Source organism: Argentina silus (assembly GCF_951799395.1).
Source record: "Argentina silus genome assembly, chromosome: 13".
Lineage (NCBI taxonomy): Eukaryota > Metazoa > Chordata > Actinopteri > Argentiniformes > Argentinidae > Argentina > Argentina silus.
Genome location: NC_139667.1, coordinates 5,746,903 through 5,763,388, shown reverse-complemented (window position 1 = coordinate 5,763,388; position 16,486 = coordinate 5,746,903). Strand labels below are relative to the sequence as shown.

Sequence of the window (16,486 nt, the reverse complement as noted above, 5' to 3'; positions counted from 1 at the left end):
GCAGCAATATTACAAAGCTATTGTAACTTCTCATCAAATGGACTTTCTTGTGAAATCAACCAAAAGCCCAGTTTATAGCAACACATTCAGTAGTGAGCCTTTACAGAATATCATACCCAGTATTGAGGTATCTTTCAATTATCAAATACGGGTCAATCTGTTACATAAGACAAATATTAATCTCTAAAGGACAAAAACATGGGGTTGGTATTGCATCCAATATAGAACAGCTTCTTACCACTCTGCAACATGCAATTGCAATGTTGCCTATGCCTGACAGCGAGGTCTGTCATCTATGTGAAACAACTGTTCCCAGACATGTATTTATTATTATATTACAGGTCAGCTACATGTTTCACATGCCTGAGTGTATTGGTCTGAAGACAACATGTCCCGATTATCAGAGCTGGGCTTCCATGTACTCTTGTACTTCTATTTTTCATTATTTGATTAGGACCCCAGACCCTGATGCCAAGCATGGAAGTACTGTAGTGGTGTGAGAGGAGACAGGCAAGCCTATAGCAAAATTTGCATAGGATGCATTTCCGGAGCAAATGGAGTGCACTGACACTGAATAAATTAATCTTGTTCAGACCTGAACACAACCACTTCTGTTACTCACATTTTAGAGTGTGAACAGAAGGTTGGCTGGCAGCAAAGGATATTGCAATAATGGTGACTAATTAAGTCAAACAATTACATTACAGACCACAAACAGATGTTTTTCAATCAATTCTGTAGGCCTACTTTATATCTTTTCACATTTTACAATTCATTAAAAGAAAGTCTGGCATTAACATGCATAGCTAACTAAAAACACACACACAAACACACAATTAATGCAACAAATGCGCAAGAAATTAATTAATAAAATAAAATCAAACAGAAAATGAAATATCAATTGCAAATGATTTGCATAATATGTACATTTTTCAAAACCAATACTTTCACAACTAAGATCTCTCTTGATGTCTTGGGTAAATTGCTGTATAAAGTCACACTGTGAACACTTACTGATGTACTGAAGTTAAAAAGCCTCTTGAATCTGAATAAGGTCGGCTCATACATAATTATAGCTGTCACAGTCATTCACATTTCCTCATGTTTTTAATATGAAGCGTTAAAGCAAAAAAATAATTATCTATTCCATCAATCCAATAAACAACAATAAATTACCATACCTCTGATAGATTTTTATAGAAATAACTTTAGAAAGACATCTAGTTTAAAACATCTAAGTAATTAAGTTGATAGATACTTCCCAATTCAAGAAAGTACAGAAAAAAAATCAACACTCTTTCCCCCCCCCCCTCCTTTAAGTTTGCTTGAGGGGAGCCAAACGCAGGCACACAATAAAAACATCTGTTAAAGAGGAGTATACAAGGGTCATTCAATACAAGACCAATGACTGCCACCATAATGGTCTATTCCTTATTGTCTATAAATTCCAAAAGTAGGTCTGTAAAGGCTTCTTTTTTTTTATTTTATTTTTTTATTCTTCCATAAACTTCCACGAGAAATATAGATGCAATGGTGTCAATTTCAAAACTTTCACCCCAAACAGTTGAGGTAAAAGTTGTCCTTTCATTGGTGTCCAGGAAAAAACCTTGCATCTCCATTTAAAAAAAATCAAAAATGTTTTTAACATTAATTGAAAGCTGCCATTCTCCATGTGCTCAGGAAGTTTCATGACCCTATGACCAAACCAATTAATTCAAAATACCTTGAGAAATTTTAATCACTCTGAGATCAGATCCCCTTTTTGCAATTCCTGAAAAGTTTACATAATAAGGTTTTTCCGGGACACTATGCTGACGATATGCACCATTGGCAAAATATATTGTCCTTGCTAGGACCACGCACCAAAGACTAAAAAGCACTATGACGGCAAACTAGATTAGCTGTAAAAAAAATAAAAAATAAATGTCAATAGACACTTATTGAAATGTAAGGCATCCCAAAGAATTAAACACTTGGCTAATTCAATGCAGGAATGCATTATTTTGTAAACGTTTGAGCTGTAGAGTGCCTTGATAACTTCACTCTCTAAAGCCTACTGTGTATGCTTGCTTAAAAATCAAATGACAACAATCAAATCAATCATCCTAAGCAGTCCTGAACAACAAAACAATATATCCTCTGAAGAGAGCATTTGTTTCTGACTGTTTAGCTTTCCTTATGTCACCCTGTGAGATGAGGCCTCTCCATCACGACAATATATCATTTGTTTGGTGCACGAGTGTCCTTTTTGGTGTTGCCAGCTCCAGGCTCACCCTTCCGCCCATCAGCTGGTGTGACTCTCTTGGTATTTTCTTTGGGCACGTTCTGTACTGATGCAGCAGGAGCCATGGTGGCAGTAGAGGCAGGAGCAACAGGCTGATTGGTAGTTGAGGACTTGGAGGTGGGCTTGGAGTTTGAGTTGTGTCGTCTGCGCCTCCCTTCATCCCCTGCTGAGGAGGAGTGGCGTCTCCTCCTGCCACTTTCCTCCCCCATGGGAGGCTGCAACAAACACAGACAGAAATTAGGGCCACCACAATAAGCACAACAACAACAAAATGACATGCACTTTCTACTTAAACATCCATCATCAAACATTCACATACAGCACCAATCCAGCACCTCTTTCTCCCTTTCTTTATTCACAAACACTGACACACTTACATCCACTCTGAAGTCCTCCAGATTTTTGAATTTCCCAAGGTGTTCCTGAAGCTTGGGGTCAATGGGCTGGTTCTTCATCTGAGAGTATTTCAGGAAGGCCCAGAACTTCTCCAGTCCATAGAGCTGGCCTAGACAGGAGATACAAAGCCTTAGTTCAACTCCCATGACTGACCAAAACAAATGTATCTCCATTCTGCTCCAATGGATCATTCAACACAAAGATAAATGCTAAGCCCATTAAGCTGCAGTTAGCTTTTATTTTTATGTCCATACAAACAAGGTTTACCTTCTGACAAGTTAGTCCAGGTTACAATGTACAAGTTGACAGCAGAAAATAAGACAAATGTCATATGAAAGACAAGTTACCTGTTTCAAAATCTCTTAAGGTCTCCTCTTGAAAGTCCTTGAACAAGTCTACCCTGAATCTCCTCTCCAAACCGTAGCTGTAGTATCTGAAGAGACACTCCAGCCCATACCTTTAGGAGAAGATTAAAGATAATAAACAGCTGCAGTTCTGACAAAAGGACAAGTGATTTCAAGGGCTCAACATGAAACCAACAGTAAGCAGTTGATATATTGCCAATGTATGAACATGCTTTGAATAAGAGTGTGTGTGTACACATGAACTGACCTATACAGCAAGTATACCTGTGAATCACTTGAGCATAGGCATTTAACAAATGATTTTCCTCTCTACCGTTGACTATAAAACAAAACAGGACAGACCAGATTTGCAGTTTTCACTGTCTTGTGCTTACACGACACACCCTCACTCAACCTCATGTAGATGGATTTGAAGACAGGCTGATTAGTAAACTGGTCTGAAAATATGCTGTAAGCTATAATGGTGACCACTACATTCTACTGACATGTGCTTACATGTTAATTACTCTCTGTGTTTGTGAGCCAAAGGGAATGATCAACTGCTGTCACTTTACAAGTGTTTTCGGTTCATTGTGTCTGCGATCAAATCGTGATCCATATGCTAGGATAATCTGCTAGCCCGTCACTTTGAATGACTTTTGGCCTGGTTATGCCGAGATACATCTTTATGATCAATTAGTTTGTGTTTGCACGACTCAATGCTCGGTGCACAAATATGGTTAAGGTGTCCATTTTGGCGTGTGAGGCATTGTGATTAGAATCTTCTCTCATAATTAGGAGAGCTACTCTCGACATACAGCATGTGAGTAGAGATCTCTTATTAACTAGTTAGTTGTATAATAAGTTATATAATCACGTCACCCATAGTACCTACATATTTAGACAAGAATGTTGGCTTGGCAGGTGTTTCTATGTGCCTCTGCCAAAAAAACACAATGTTCTTCTGAGACTGCCTCCTTCCCCTATTAACCCTCTCCAACAGCCTAAAAAGTACCTGTGGAGAATCTGTGGATATATACACTCACTGAGCACTTCATTAACACTATACTGCATCACGCAATTCCTGCAGATTTTTCAGGTGCACTTTCAAGCTGTGAATGTCGTTCTACCACATCCCAAAGGTGTTCTATTGTATTCAGGTCCAGTGACTGGGAAGTCCACTGAAGAACACTGAACTCATTGTCATGGTAATGAAACCAGTTTGAGAGGACTTTTGCTTTGTGACATGGTGCATTATCATGCTGGAAGTAGCCATTAGAAGATGGGTAAATTGTGGCCATGAAGGGATGCACATGGTCAGCAACAATACTCAAATAGGCTGTGGCATTCAAGCGATGATTGATTGGTATTAACGGGCCCAAAGTGTGCCAAGAAAACATTCCCCACACCATTACACCACCTCCACCATGAGAAGGTGTACAGGTGTTCCTAATAAAGTGCTCAGTGAGTGTGTATATATACACTTATTACGTCAACAATTCAAGTTTGTATTTACCTGTAATTTTCCTTGGCATCTTCCAGAGCGCACTGTTTAAACTCTTCATACATCTTCCTGTTGAAGTTATCCCGCAAGAAGAACGACCAAAACCTGAACAGGGTGTTCATCTCCTGAGACAGGCCAATACCTAACCGTTTCCTCTCTGCAAAAGACAATTAAATGGCAAAAATCAGCTTAGTACAGCACACTAAACTCAGTTTAGCCGTCATCCCCTCTTTGAGTCATTAATGGATGTAAGAAATGTGCATTGTTGGGTTTGTTTGCCATCTACATTACATTTATGGCATTTAGCAGACGCCATGTTTATCCAAAGCGACTTACAACAAATACATTTTTGTATTTGTAAACGTAATGTAAATGTAAATTGTCATCTGAACCAATGTGTGTAATCAATCAACACACCCTGGTGTTACATGACATTTCAACACACTCAGAGCAGGTTGAGTTTGTTTGTGAGCACATCTGCATGCCTTTGGCACTCGTGTGTAGCTGTAGGTTGAAGCCATACCATTGAGGCACCGCCGGCGGTACTTGTGGTACACCTGCTGAGTGAAGCCGTTATCACGCAAGAGCTCATGGGATGGGTGCCAGAACTTGGGCAGAGAGTGGGGGGTGCAGCCGTAACTCCCTGACAGGGAGGGGGCTCCCTCAGACGGAGACGCGTTGGAGCTGCTGTAAACGAGTGGAAGCGGATATGGAATTAGTTAAAAATGGGTAGGGGGGGGGGGGCGGGGGGGGAGACAGGACTAGAGGTAGAAAAGAGGCCATGACAGAGGGACAGAGGAGAAAAAGAGATGAGACAGAGAGATAGAAAAACAGGGAGGGGGGGGGGGGGGGGGGTATCAACAGCCCTACATGATGAAGAGTCAGATGAAGAGTTAAAGAGGCAGAGGGTAAAGAAGGAAGGAAGTAAAGAAGAGCAGAGTGTATGAATAGGGAGAGTACCTGATGGAGGAAGTGCGAGGCCGGTGCTCCCGGGAGTCCATCACCCAGCCGACGTGGCACTCCTGAGGGGGGTTGGAGCTGTGGCGGGTCTTCTTCTTCCTGGGCGTCTGGAACATGAACACAAGGGTTAAACTCACGTTCCCAGGCATGCATGCATGCACGCAACCACAGGCAGGGAGAGGCACAAACAATATATAATATACACAATAATATAATGCAATAATGCAGTTAACTACATTAAATCTAGAGCACAATTTGACTAGCAATAAACTTTGACACCTGGACCTTGGATAATAGATCAAACTTAGAATAAAGACAATTGTGGACCCTCACCTGCCCATCAATGTCACCACTCTCCTTAATGGGGACAGGGTAGAAACGAGGGGTCTTGTTGGGGTCCTGCCGCCCAGGGGTGCGTGGGGTCTTGGGGGTTCTAGGTTGGTGAGTGCCGGGGGAGTCTGGGACAGTGGTGGGCAGAGATTGGGCCATGCCATCTGACACTCCCAGCATTTCCTCTGAAAATGGCAACGGTTAAAAATCAGCAGGCTGAATGTACAGTCCCAGACTAGAGGCAATACTGCAGTCTTATAGGCTGTTAATCATGAGGTGCTGCAATCACAACTCACAATAAATGTACAACAAACATAATGTGTACAATTGTCGTATGTGTTAAGAGTTAAGGTGATTCATAACGGTGATTTTGGAATGGTCATGTGTCATGCTGTGCTACATTCATTGGAGAGTGAATTGACTCAACAAACCTGTCTGTGGAAGAGGCGGTGGCACTTCCTGGGTTGGATCAACGGGGTTTCTGGGGGTGAGGGTGTCAAACTCATCTTTACTGATTATATTCAGTTTCTTGAAGGTTTCCACATCCTGCTGGGGGAGGAGGACAACACACCATCAGAACCAACACATGAACACAAACACACATAAAGCATAACATTAGATCACCTTTACGCCTTTAGTCACTGGGTATGTTAATAAGCAATCCACTACTTAAGGCAGCCAGCTACCTGTGCGAAATATGATACAAATGATGAGTGTTACAGGAAACCGTTATTGTTTATTTGGTTGGAGAGACAAATTTGAATAGTATGTAAAAAAAAAGATTGGCTGTCAAAACCTTTAGGAGACGCCTGAGGGAAAAGCAATATGACGTGTGACCGACAACAGATGTGATGTTCTGCATGCTTTATCAAAAGAGAGAGTACTTTGAACTGTACACGCAATTGTGACCTTGGTGTATGAACTCAGATGGTACATTTCCCACATGATGGGACAACACCAACACTATGAGCAGAACATTAACTGACCATTCTGAAATTCACTGACACAACACCATACATACTATAATGAAACACTTGTCACCATCTATGTAGATTAATATCTTATAAGAATCATGAGCAAACACACATTATCCTTGATCATGATTCACTATTTTTATTGTCATGCATTTTTGGTAGTTAAAGAGTTTGTCGGGGGGCTGAAGTAGTGGAGTGTGAGAGCCTCTGAGGCCCGACATGCTGCTGAACAAGTCAATCAACAGGTGGGTCATTCTCTCACTCTTCCTCCTGTCTCTGACCCTGCACTCCTGGTCTGTCCCTTCCCTTACTCCTCCTGCTTAACAAAACACACAAATACATAAGTGGCTGACGGCCATCTTGAAAATAGGACACATGCCATGCAAACAGGAGCACTGCTGAACAGCTACATTGTGTTATTCTCCAGTAGTCTATCGTATTCAGTGTATTCCAAGTGAGCATGCTCGCCGATTGCCTGTGTGGCATAAAAATTGCCAGAATTGGGCAATGCTCTGTGACCCAGATTGTTTGCTGTTTAAACAACAGGGCAGCGACTCAGAGGGTTAACTCCAAATGCACCCTTGAGACACACACACGTAGTTATAGGGAGGCTCATATAGTGGGTGATAAATAGTGGGCTATTTTGGGATGTTTTACATGTTGGCAGCTCTGTACAACCGTTCTGTTGGGAAGTCTATATGTTGAGTGCTCTTTGGTCTGAACTCCAGTAGGGTCTGTCTTCTGGGGGGTATGCAACACTCAACACTGGATAACACCACAAGTCACAGCCATGATTCTCAAGCTCACCCCCTAAAGGACTGTTGGACTGTGCAGTAACATTAGTTCTTTATTTGATCAATTCTAAAAAAAATAATTGTTTAAATGAGCCCTACAACATTAGGTCTTCATGAAGCTTCAGTCAAATATTGCCACATATTTACTGTTTCCTGCCCCAACTATCCCTCCCTTACCTTTGTGGTAGAACATTCTGGCTGCTCCTCCCCTGTCCACAGGTCCTGTTCGTAGTAGTACAGCCCATCGTTGATAGCTTTGGCCAGGTCAACTGTGATCCTGGCACGGGACTCATGGTTGCCCGTTCTGTCGCCACTAGGGTGCTTGCGCAGGTGAGGGGGTGTCTGGGTGACGATGAGGATCTTGTTGACGTCCCGGTCATCAATCTCATAGTCGGAGTCGTCGTCCGACCAGTCGGTGAAGGTGTTCTTCCGCGGGGCCATCTGCTCCATCTCCTCGTCAAACATGAAGTCTAGCTCCTCCGGGTCTGGCTCTGGGGCCTTAAGCCTGGGCTGGGGAGGGTTGCTGTGCTCCTGGACAACAATAAGAGGGGAGGCATCAACTAATAGGTAAATCACCAACCGTGACATACATTACAGTGAGATACTGGATCTGGAGAGGATGGTTCAAATACACAAAACACTGGACTTGTATTCTGTATTGTATTGTATTCTCGTATTCCGGGCGTGTCTTTAGTTGAAGTGAGAGGTGTGTGTGTGGAGAGAAAGGGGACAAGACAGAAGGAGAGTGAATGAGGTGAGATGAGAGTACTCAACTGCAGAAGGGCAAGAGGGTAACTGGGGCACCGGGGGACATGTGCTGTCATGGCGCACATCATCACTGATATGCTGCTGTCCAAGAGGAGGACACAGAGAGACAAGCGGAGAAGGGTGAACGGAGAAAGGAAGACGAGTAGACAGACGGGGACACGAATGGGAGATGACGTAAGGTACAGATATCTGAGGTAAAGCGTAGGAGACGGTGGGGTTAGTGTGAGAGGCTTCTGTCAGAGAAGGCGACATAGGAATTGTATGTGAAGTGTGCCTCGTGCACTAACCACTGTACACCCATGCCGTCGTACCTTGGTCTTGCCACTGGAAGTCCGGTGGCGTTTCTCCACCTGGACCCAGGGCTGAGCCTCAGGGTCTGGCTGGCACTTGGGTGGGCCCTTTACGTCATTGGTGGACAAGTCTTTCGATAGGTCAGAGTCTTTGGCGGTGAGAGCCTGGGATGGGCTTTTAGGATTAGCAGATTCAGTAGCCATCTGTTTGACAGGGGAAGAGCCTGGGGAAGAGTCTGTCACGACCAAAAGGGAAAGATTAGAGACGAGTGAGACCGTAGTATTTTATGTAATATTCCCTACTTAAGGAATCAGAAATGAAGTCCTGGACGTAATGGCTACAAGGCAGTTTTTACTGTTTTTAAGATGCCAACTTGGTAGCCAAGTGGTCAAACCTAATTTGACATTTTCCTGTCTTTTTTTCACAATATCAGACAGAAACATGTACATGCTATTGGAAGTAACTAATGCCTTTACCATTCACATCATGAGCTAGCGTAGCATCCAAAGATAGTTACTAACCAGTGGTGATGGAGGAGAAGGCTTGTCCTGGGACAAACTCGGGACAGTTGATGAGTTGGGAGAAGTCGGTACGTGGGGAGCCCACAGAAGGAGGGCAGGGTATCGGCCAACGTTCTGGATCAACCTTACAACGAATCTTCTCATCAATCAGCTCCACCTCTGTGCTGCTCTTCAGGGCCTGGTCTCACACACACACACGTTGCCATAGGTGAACTACAGTACACATTGATCAATAAAAAAATTAAAACAAAAAATGTATCTATACGTTTGATTTACCTCAACTATCAGGTTGACATCAGTGGTGAGGGCCTGAACTCTGTGGAAGCCAGCAATGAGGGAGATGGGAAGGAAACCTTGGGTGTCCATCTTCCTCCTCAGAAAGAAATCTCTCTCGAGGTTGTGAAGACTGAAGTAGTACTCACTGGGATGAATTAAATATGGCAGTTAGAGGCATGTGAAATAGTGTGCACTGTGTCGATGAAAGACTTTGCATATGGCGTGTGTTTTTATGTATACGCCTGCGTCCAGGAACACGCTGTAACCGTAAGCTGTGTCCAAAATTCAAACCTGTGAAATCAATTAATTTCTAAAACCCTCCTGCAAAAGCACTCTTAAAATGGCAAGATACACAACGACAGTAGTAAACACAAGGAGTTTAATACTCCAACCCAACCCGAGGGCAAAAGGGAGTAGTTCTTTTGAAGTTATTCAGCAGGGCTGAGTGTACGCTGGCTGGGTGAGCAGCCTGAATAGCAATAAAAGAGACGAGAGGAGAGCAAGAATGTCCCTCGCCAGCCCCACCCCCCTACAGCCACTAACAGTCCTGTTCACTTCCGCAGTCAGGCCCGCAGATCATTTACGTCCTCCCAGGCACTGGGGCTATATATAGAAGTACACCTCCCAACCACTACTCCCAAGTCTGGCTATGCTCTGAGGCTGAGGCTGCCACTCAACCACAGCACAAACACTGCCCCCCGCAGGATTAACTATCAGACTGAGGTTGATGTTGAAAAACAAAATGACACTGTACTGTATCAGACCCCCCCAGACTACAGCAAGCAAGCAAGCAACACACACACACACACACACACACACACACACACACACACACACACACACACACACACACACACACACACACACACACACACCAGCTAATGAGGATTAATTACTATTTCATGGGTTACTGTACACACACACACCCTTTTTAACTGTTTGACTAATGTATTTACATCAGGAGTGGTACTGTGTTATTTAATTTCTCACATTTGGCGTTTAATGTAATCCTTCAGAAGCTTCTCATCTACTGTGTACATCTGGACCCTGTTGCCGTCATCATGATAGTAGTACACCATGTTGGAGCCAAACTCAGCTGGCTGCCCTTTGGACCCATCTGAGGAGTAGGAGTCTCGGTAGCTTTGAGAGTGGTCATAGCGGCCTGGGAAAGGGAAGAAACAGTCAAAAACTCCATGAAGAACTTCTAGATTCTTTTAGCAATAGAAATAGGTCATCCCGTGTGTTCCGTAACAACTAAACTAAATGAAATTTGCCATGTAAATAAAGTTGAATTTGAATACAAAAAATTGGCTGTTCAAAGGAGCCATGCAATAGTGTGTGTGTGTGTGTGTGTGTGTGTGTGTGTGTGTATGACGAATAATCATGAGACCATGACGCACACAAAAACCATCACAATGTTTTGCGAGTTACCTCGACCACGACCTCTCCCTCGACCGCGGCCTCTTCCTCTGCCTCTGAGACCTCCGCGGACACTGCCGCCCTCGCTGCGCGAGCTCCCTGCATCATCTGCATGCTCCCGCTGCTCTCTCCTCCAACCTAGGAGGGCAACCATCCACCAGTGACAGGAAATTGAAACCTCACAAAAACAAACAACGGGTAGAGATCTGCTATTACAGACTAATGTAAACCAACCAAGCACATTTGATTGGTTCATATTACTCTGTACGAAATGTGATCATATTTGAGTGTCCGATCACTATCGCGTCCCACCATTCCTGGACCTTTAGAGGTGTGTTAAATATGCTCCAAATGCAATCACCTTACCAGTATTGCGACATCAATTAATTATTTTTAAGAGAGAAAACATTTTCAATCTGTCCACATGTTGAATATCATAGTCAATTATGTTTCTGGTAGATAAGGAAAAGAACATTATAACTTTAGTCATCAGCAAACTACTGATGTTTTAGTACATGAAAGAATCTTTTTTTTTTTTTTTTCTTCTCTTGAACACAATGAACTAAGAGGGAGAGGAGAGGAGAGGAGAGGAGAGGGAACATGAGAGACGGACGATGTCCTAAACAGACGGCAGCTAAACCACGGGATGGACAGCACTCACAAAATGGACGCCTGTGTGTGAGGGAACGTAACAGGGGGGGGGGGGGGGGGGTGAACACATGAACAACTTACTCCTGGAGCTATCATGCTCTCTGTTACTATGGGGCATTCGGTTGGGCGACGTGGGGTCAGAGCGCTCGGGGTCAGAGCTCAGGCACGTCCCGCTAGAGCTCGTTGCCGCCACACCGTCCCGGCATGTTTCTTCCAGTGGGAGTGATACCCACTTACGCTTGTTACCTAGCGGTGGCGCACAGCGAAAAACAGCACTTGATCTCAGGTTCGGACAGACGCACTGGGCAATACGGACGACAAGAGTTACATCTGTATTGAACAAAGCCACACCCAGGAGTTTGCGTTTATCGCTCACAGAGAGGGATTTCTTAACTATTTTGGTGCCAAACAGTGAGGTCTAACTTTAAATCATATGTTAACTTGTTGTGTTGTGGAAAGTGTTTTCGATTGTTTTGATTCGGGAACAAGAATGTGCTCCACCTGGATAATGCTTACCTCCTCTTTTCCTCAGAGCAGAACTCTGAGAGTCCTCCCCCTCCTCATCCTCATCATCTTGGGGCAGGTCTGCCAGAGGGTCCTGCTGAGCTTCATGATTCTCTTTGCTCTCACTCCCATCATTGTTGTCCTGCCTTTTCTCTCCTCTGTCCCTCTTTCTCTCCCTCTCTCTCCTTGGGGGTGGCTGCTTCTTTCCCTGACCATTAATGACATTCTGGTTTTGCTGGAAGAAGAGGAAAATATGGCTGTGTCAAGGCAGAGACACTGCAACTGATGATTTACCTAAGACTGGGTGAAATAAACTGCAATGATTATTATCAACATAGGCATCTCAACTAAAATTATACATTTTACACTTCCAACTCATGCCTTACCTCGTTGGCTAATTCGCCAGGAGTGGGCCAGTTTGTGATGTCACTGAAATCACTGGACTGAAATGTAGAGATCACAGACAAAAATAAGAGTTAAGAGAGATTCACTTTGTTTAGACTTGAGTAAGGGGACACCTCGAAAAGGAAAGACCAGTCAGTCAAACTTGTTGAATTTGTGTAAATCCTTGAATTTCAAGCATATCAAGTGCCAGGTAGGATTGCTATGTCCTTCTGCAGACCATAGGTAAGTGGTCTGTATTCAGCCTCTCAAAACAGACTTCAAATTGATAAACATATCGACAGGCTACTTTACTTTTTGTGTACGTCAAAATGCCTTTTACCTTGCTGGGTTTTCTGGTTCTAGGCTTGGCAGCACGAACAACTTTCATAGGGGTCTGTTGCTCTGTGGATTTAAGAAAAGAAACTGAAACAACTGGAACATAACCTCAAGTCAGGTCATCAAAATGTACATACGCATGAAAGCAGAATCACATGCTGTACCTTGCATACACACAGCTATTTTCTATTGCGAGATAAAGTTGTAAACTAGTTATGAGCTAAATCTTGTGTCAATGACAATGGTTTTAATAAAGTCATCGACTTTACTTCTAATCTCTAACCTCTACTTTGTGGGGTATATATTATACATTCCGCATTTGAATGATACTCAGTTGTTGACGGGCCTTTTAGTAAATTTAGGCTAAATGCAGATTATGATTGGGTTTAGTGGTTATTACTTTACATCGGTGCAGAATGAACCCTGTGTTGTTGGTACATTTTCTGATCAAGAGAGCTGTTTCAGGTTGTTTTAATAGTGTGTGTGTGTGTGTGTGTGTGTGTGTGTGTGTGTGTGTGTGGTAAAATTAAAACGGGCATCTACCAGGCTCCCACTGCCTGGGAGGGTCTGTGCCTTACAGTGTCTTTATCACTGTACAGAGAATGGCCTACCTGATAAGGGACCAGGCCCAAGTGTACAGGGGGTGTAACCATCAGTGAGTGTCCTCACAGTATTGCACTAACCTGCACGACCCTCAAACACTCTTTTAAACAGTGTGGTCTAATACATCACCATTCCAACATGAAGAATATACTTTTTACAAAGAATTATTGTGATGACCTTAACCTATTTTTAGGTAACCTAAATTGGCCAAGTGGGAAAACGAATGAGAAATTAATTTTACAAACCAAATTTAAATACCACTGTGGTATGGTAGGAGACACATCTTTCACCATCGGGCTATGCTGCCCATGTTAATTTAAAGATAATGTATGCCCGGCTACATCCCTACAAAGTGCTCGTGTGCTGAGGACCTCGGCCAGTTAGCTAAAGCGGTTAGCTAAAGCTGCAGTTGTCAGCACTCCACGTGCTCCAGTGCAATTTGATCAGATACTGGGGGATGGTAGGGGGAAAATATGCCACCATCAGCAACTTAACAGCGCGGTTACCTTAGAGATCATGCCTAAAGCTAACACTGCATATGACTGGACACTACACTACGTTTCTTTGTCTAAGTTACATAGCGATACATATCAGCCAGCTGTTGCTTGATATGATACACTGGATATAACTGCTCACTTCCAGCAAGAGCTGGCGACTGCAAAGCAGGAAGTATGACTGTCTCACCTAAAATATTATTTCAAACACTAACCCTCACGTTAACCCTAATTAAGACGTAATAATATACTATGTACTCGTTCGTCATTTTTGACACGAATAGCTATTTATTTTACATTGCAACTCGTTGTGAAAACTCAACATGTTGACTGATGCTGTCAGCCACTCACAAACATGGCTAACAAACCACACCTCTTTACTCTGATTTGTCCTTCCAAACCCACGTTGCGGTAGCCTGTCTAGCTAGTTAGCTAACGTTAGCTAAATAACTTTGCGATTAAAATAAAGAACATGCACAATGGGTTACTCAAAGCACGCTATGTAAAAGCGACAACAAGATCGCACATATACCTTCACATAAACTTTGTTGCTAAAAGCGAACTATCCGTACAAGCCCACATATATTCAAAACACTGCATGCTAACAAAAGTTAAGCTAAAATGGCTAACGTTAGTTAGCTAACACAAAATCTCGCCATATTTTTGGGCACGGTATGGTCAGGGAGAGGATCCAAACTTACCTTTTTCTTGAGAGACGGAATTAGTTGTGTTGTTTGACACGCAGCTGGTATTCCTCTTAGTCCATGGATTTACTTTAGGTGGCGGGGCTTCAACAACTTTTTGCTTCACACTTTCACATGAGTCCACATTGTTGGCCAACGCATTTTGGTCGTTTTCTTTATCGTTAACATCGCATTTTTCATGCATATCCATCTGAATTTGAACATTCACTGCCTTAGCTTTTTGTCCATCAAGATCAACCTCCTGGCTTCTGTGTCCCTCCTCGTGGTCTGTTCTCAGAGTTTGAGCAGCGTCTGGGTTGTTTTGGTTCTCTCCACCACTTGAGCAGTTCGCTGTCAAACTTGAGTCAAATTCAACTTGGGCGGACATCCTGCAAGTTTTCTCGCTAAAATGGTTTTAAATCCAGCGTGTCTTTCAGGTCTTAACTTCTAATCAAAGAGAAATATACTTGAAAAGAAAAACCCAGGCTTTATCGATAAGTACTGAAGCTGACAACCGCAACTTGTAAACAACTTTTGGGTTGGATCGAAATAGCCCACCCAGCTAGCGATCAATTGTAAACGTTACCTTGGCTTTTCGCTGCTTTTTTTTTCAGTTTGTTTTCATGTCTACAAGTAGACCACTTTATCTAGTCATCGTGCGAAAGATTAACCTAAAACAGTTTACTTTCTCGCAACTTTACAGTACCAGTATGACGACCTCTCGACAACCTCTGATTTCAACTACCGACTACGCTACTTGATACCAGTGGCCGCTGGTCAACACACAGCACTGCAGTCTCGGCAAACAGCGGCTTGCTGCTGCCCCTGCTGACCAGACAGTGATACTACAGGATTCTTTTTTTTTTCCCGAAGCTTGGTGTTCCGAAACTGACGTGGCCAAATGTAGAACGTGAGTTCTGTGTGGCAGCTGTTTACCTGTCTGTGGTTAAAACCATTAAACTATGTCATCCTCTTGGTGTAAATCGGCATTGATGTGCATTGTGACACATACAATAAAGAGCACAATGATAAACAGGCACAGCAAGACCGAATGCGCAGCTGTCAGTGGACACTTTCTGAAATGAATGGCACAGTCGCACGAAAACAACCTGCCAAAAAAGGTAGTATGCCTATAATAAATCTGTGTTGGGCGATTATTTCAAGGTAGGTGATGTTTCTGAGAAAGACTGTCCCGACCGTTCGGTCCAATTGGGTCCACTCTGCTCTTTACTGTAAATATATAAAATGCAAGAATAGTCTCTTTGCGGAAGAGCATCAGCGCAACCTGTCTCTAGACGGTGGAAATGTAGGCCTACTGTACCGTCTGTAGCATCAAATGCATGAACATCTGCAGACGCTGGTTACCTACATAGACATCATGGTTTCTCTACCTTGTGTGTGTGACAATAAATGTTATACAAAATGTGCTGATATATGGCTCTTGTCAGACGCCACTGTATATGGCCATCATTGAGTCCATCCTCAGCTCATCGATCACTGTCTGGTTCGCTGCCTCCACTGCCAACGACAAAGGCAGACTGCAGCGGACCATTCGGTCAGCCGAGAAGGTCATCGGCTGCAACCTGCTGTCTCTCCTGGACCTGTTCCACTCCAGGACCAGTAAGAGAGGAGGAAAGATCATCGCTGATCCTTCCCATCCTGGTCACCACCTCTTCCATAGACTTCCATCCAGAAAAAGGTTCCAGTCTATCAAGACCAAAACCTCGCGCCACCTGAACAGTTTCTTCCCCATGGCAGTGGGGCTCACAAACAAGCTCCCTGCCTCTCACTGACCCTGGGACTTCCACTCTCCCCCCACCCCACCCTGTCTCTCTCTCTCTCTCTCTCTCACAGGCACACACACATATACGCATAATGCACAAACAGTGTAATTTATATTTATTTAAATGTATTCTAATTTATAGTGTATATGCCCCATACCAATTTCACAGCCTCTAGCCTCATTGCCT

The 16,486-nt window shown here is 43.4% G+C and overlaps 1 protein-coding gene across 4 annotated transcripts; it reads right to left on the bottom strand.

The window, feature by feature from the left end:
* Nucleotides 1–207: 207 nt before the first annotated feature.
* larp1b (La ribonucleoprotein 1B) lies at nucleotides 208–15,259 on the bottom strand. 4 transcript variants are annotated; one of them, XM_083683763.1, is made up of 19 exons: nucleotides 14,535–15,259; nucleotides 12,741–12,802; nucleotides 12,403–12,459; nucleotides 12,029–12,251; nucleotides 11,594–11,758; nucleotides 10,874–10,999; nucleotides 10,433–10,604; nucleotides 9,443–9,587; nucleotides 9,167–9,344; nucleotides 8,666–8,880; nucleotides 7,764–8,117; nucleotides 6,250–6,367; nucleotides 5,822–6,003; nucleotides 5,489–5,595; nucleotides 5,052–5,215; nucleotides 4,541–4,685; nucleotides 3,028–3,137; nucleotides 2,662–2,789; nucleotides 208–2,499 (listed from the first exon to the last, which is right to left on the bottom strand). In XM_083683763.1, exons 1-19 carry the CDS (start codon nucleotides 14,902–14,904, stop codon nucleotides 2,221–2,223), a joined length of 3,300 nt encoding a protein of 1,099 aa, XP_083539889.1. In that variant the 5' UTR covers nucleotides 14,905–15,259; the 3' UTR covers nucleotides 208–2,220. The 4 variants fall into 4 exon arrangements, with proteins under 4 accessions (XP_083539889.1, XP_083539890.1, XP_083539891.1 ...); XM_083683764.1 differs by having other exon boundaries at nucleotides 6,250–6,364; XM_083683765.1 differs by lacking the exon at nucleotides 11,594–11,758 and having other exon boundaries at nucleotides 210–2,499.
* Between the last annotated feature and the right edge of the window lie 1,227 nt (nucleotides 15,260–16,486).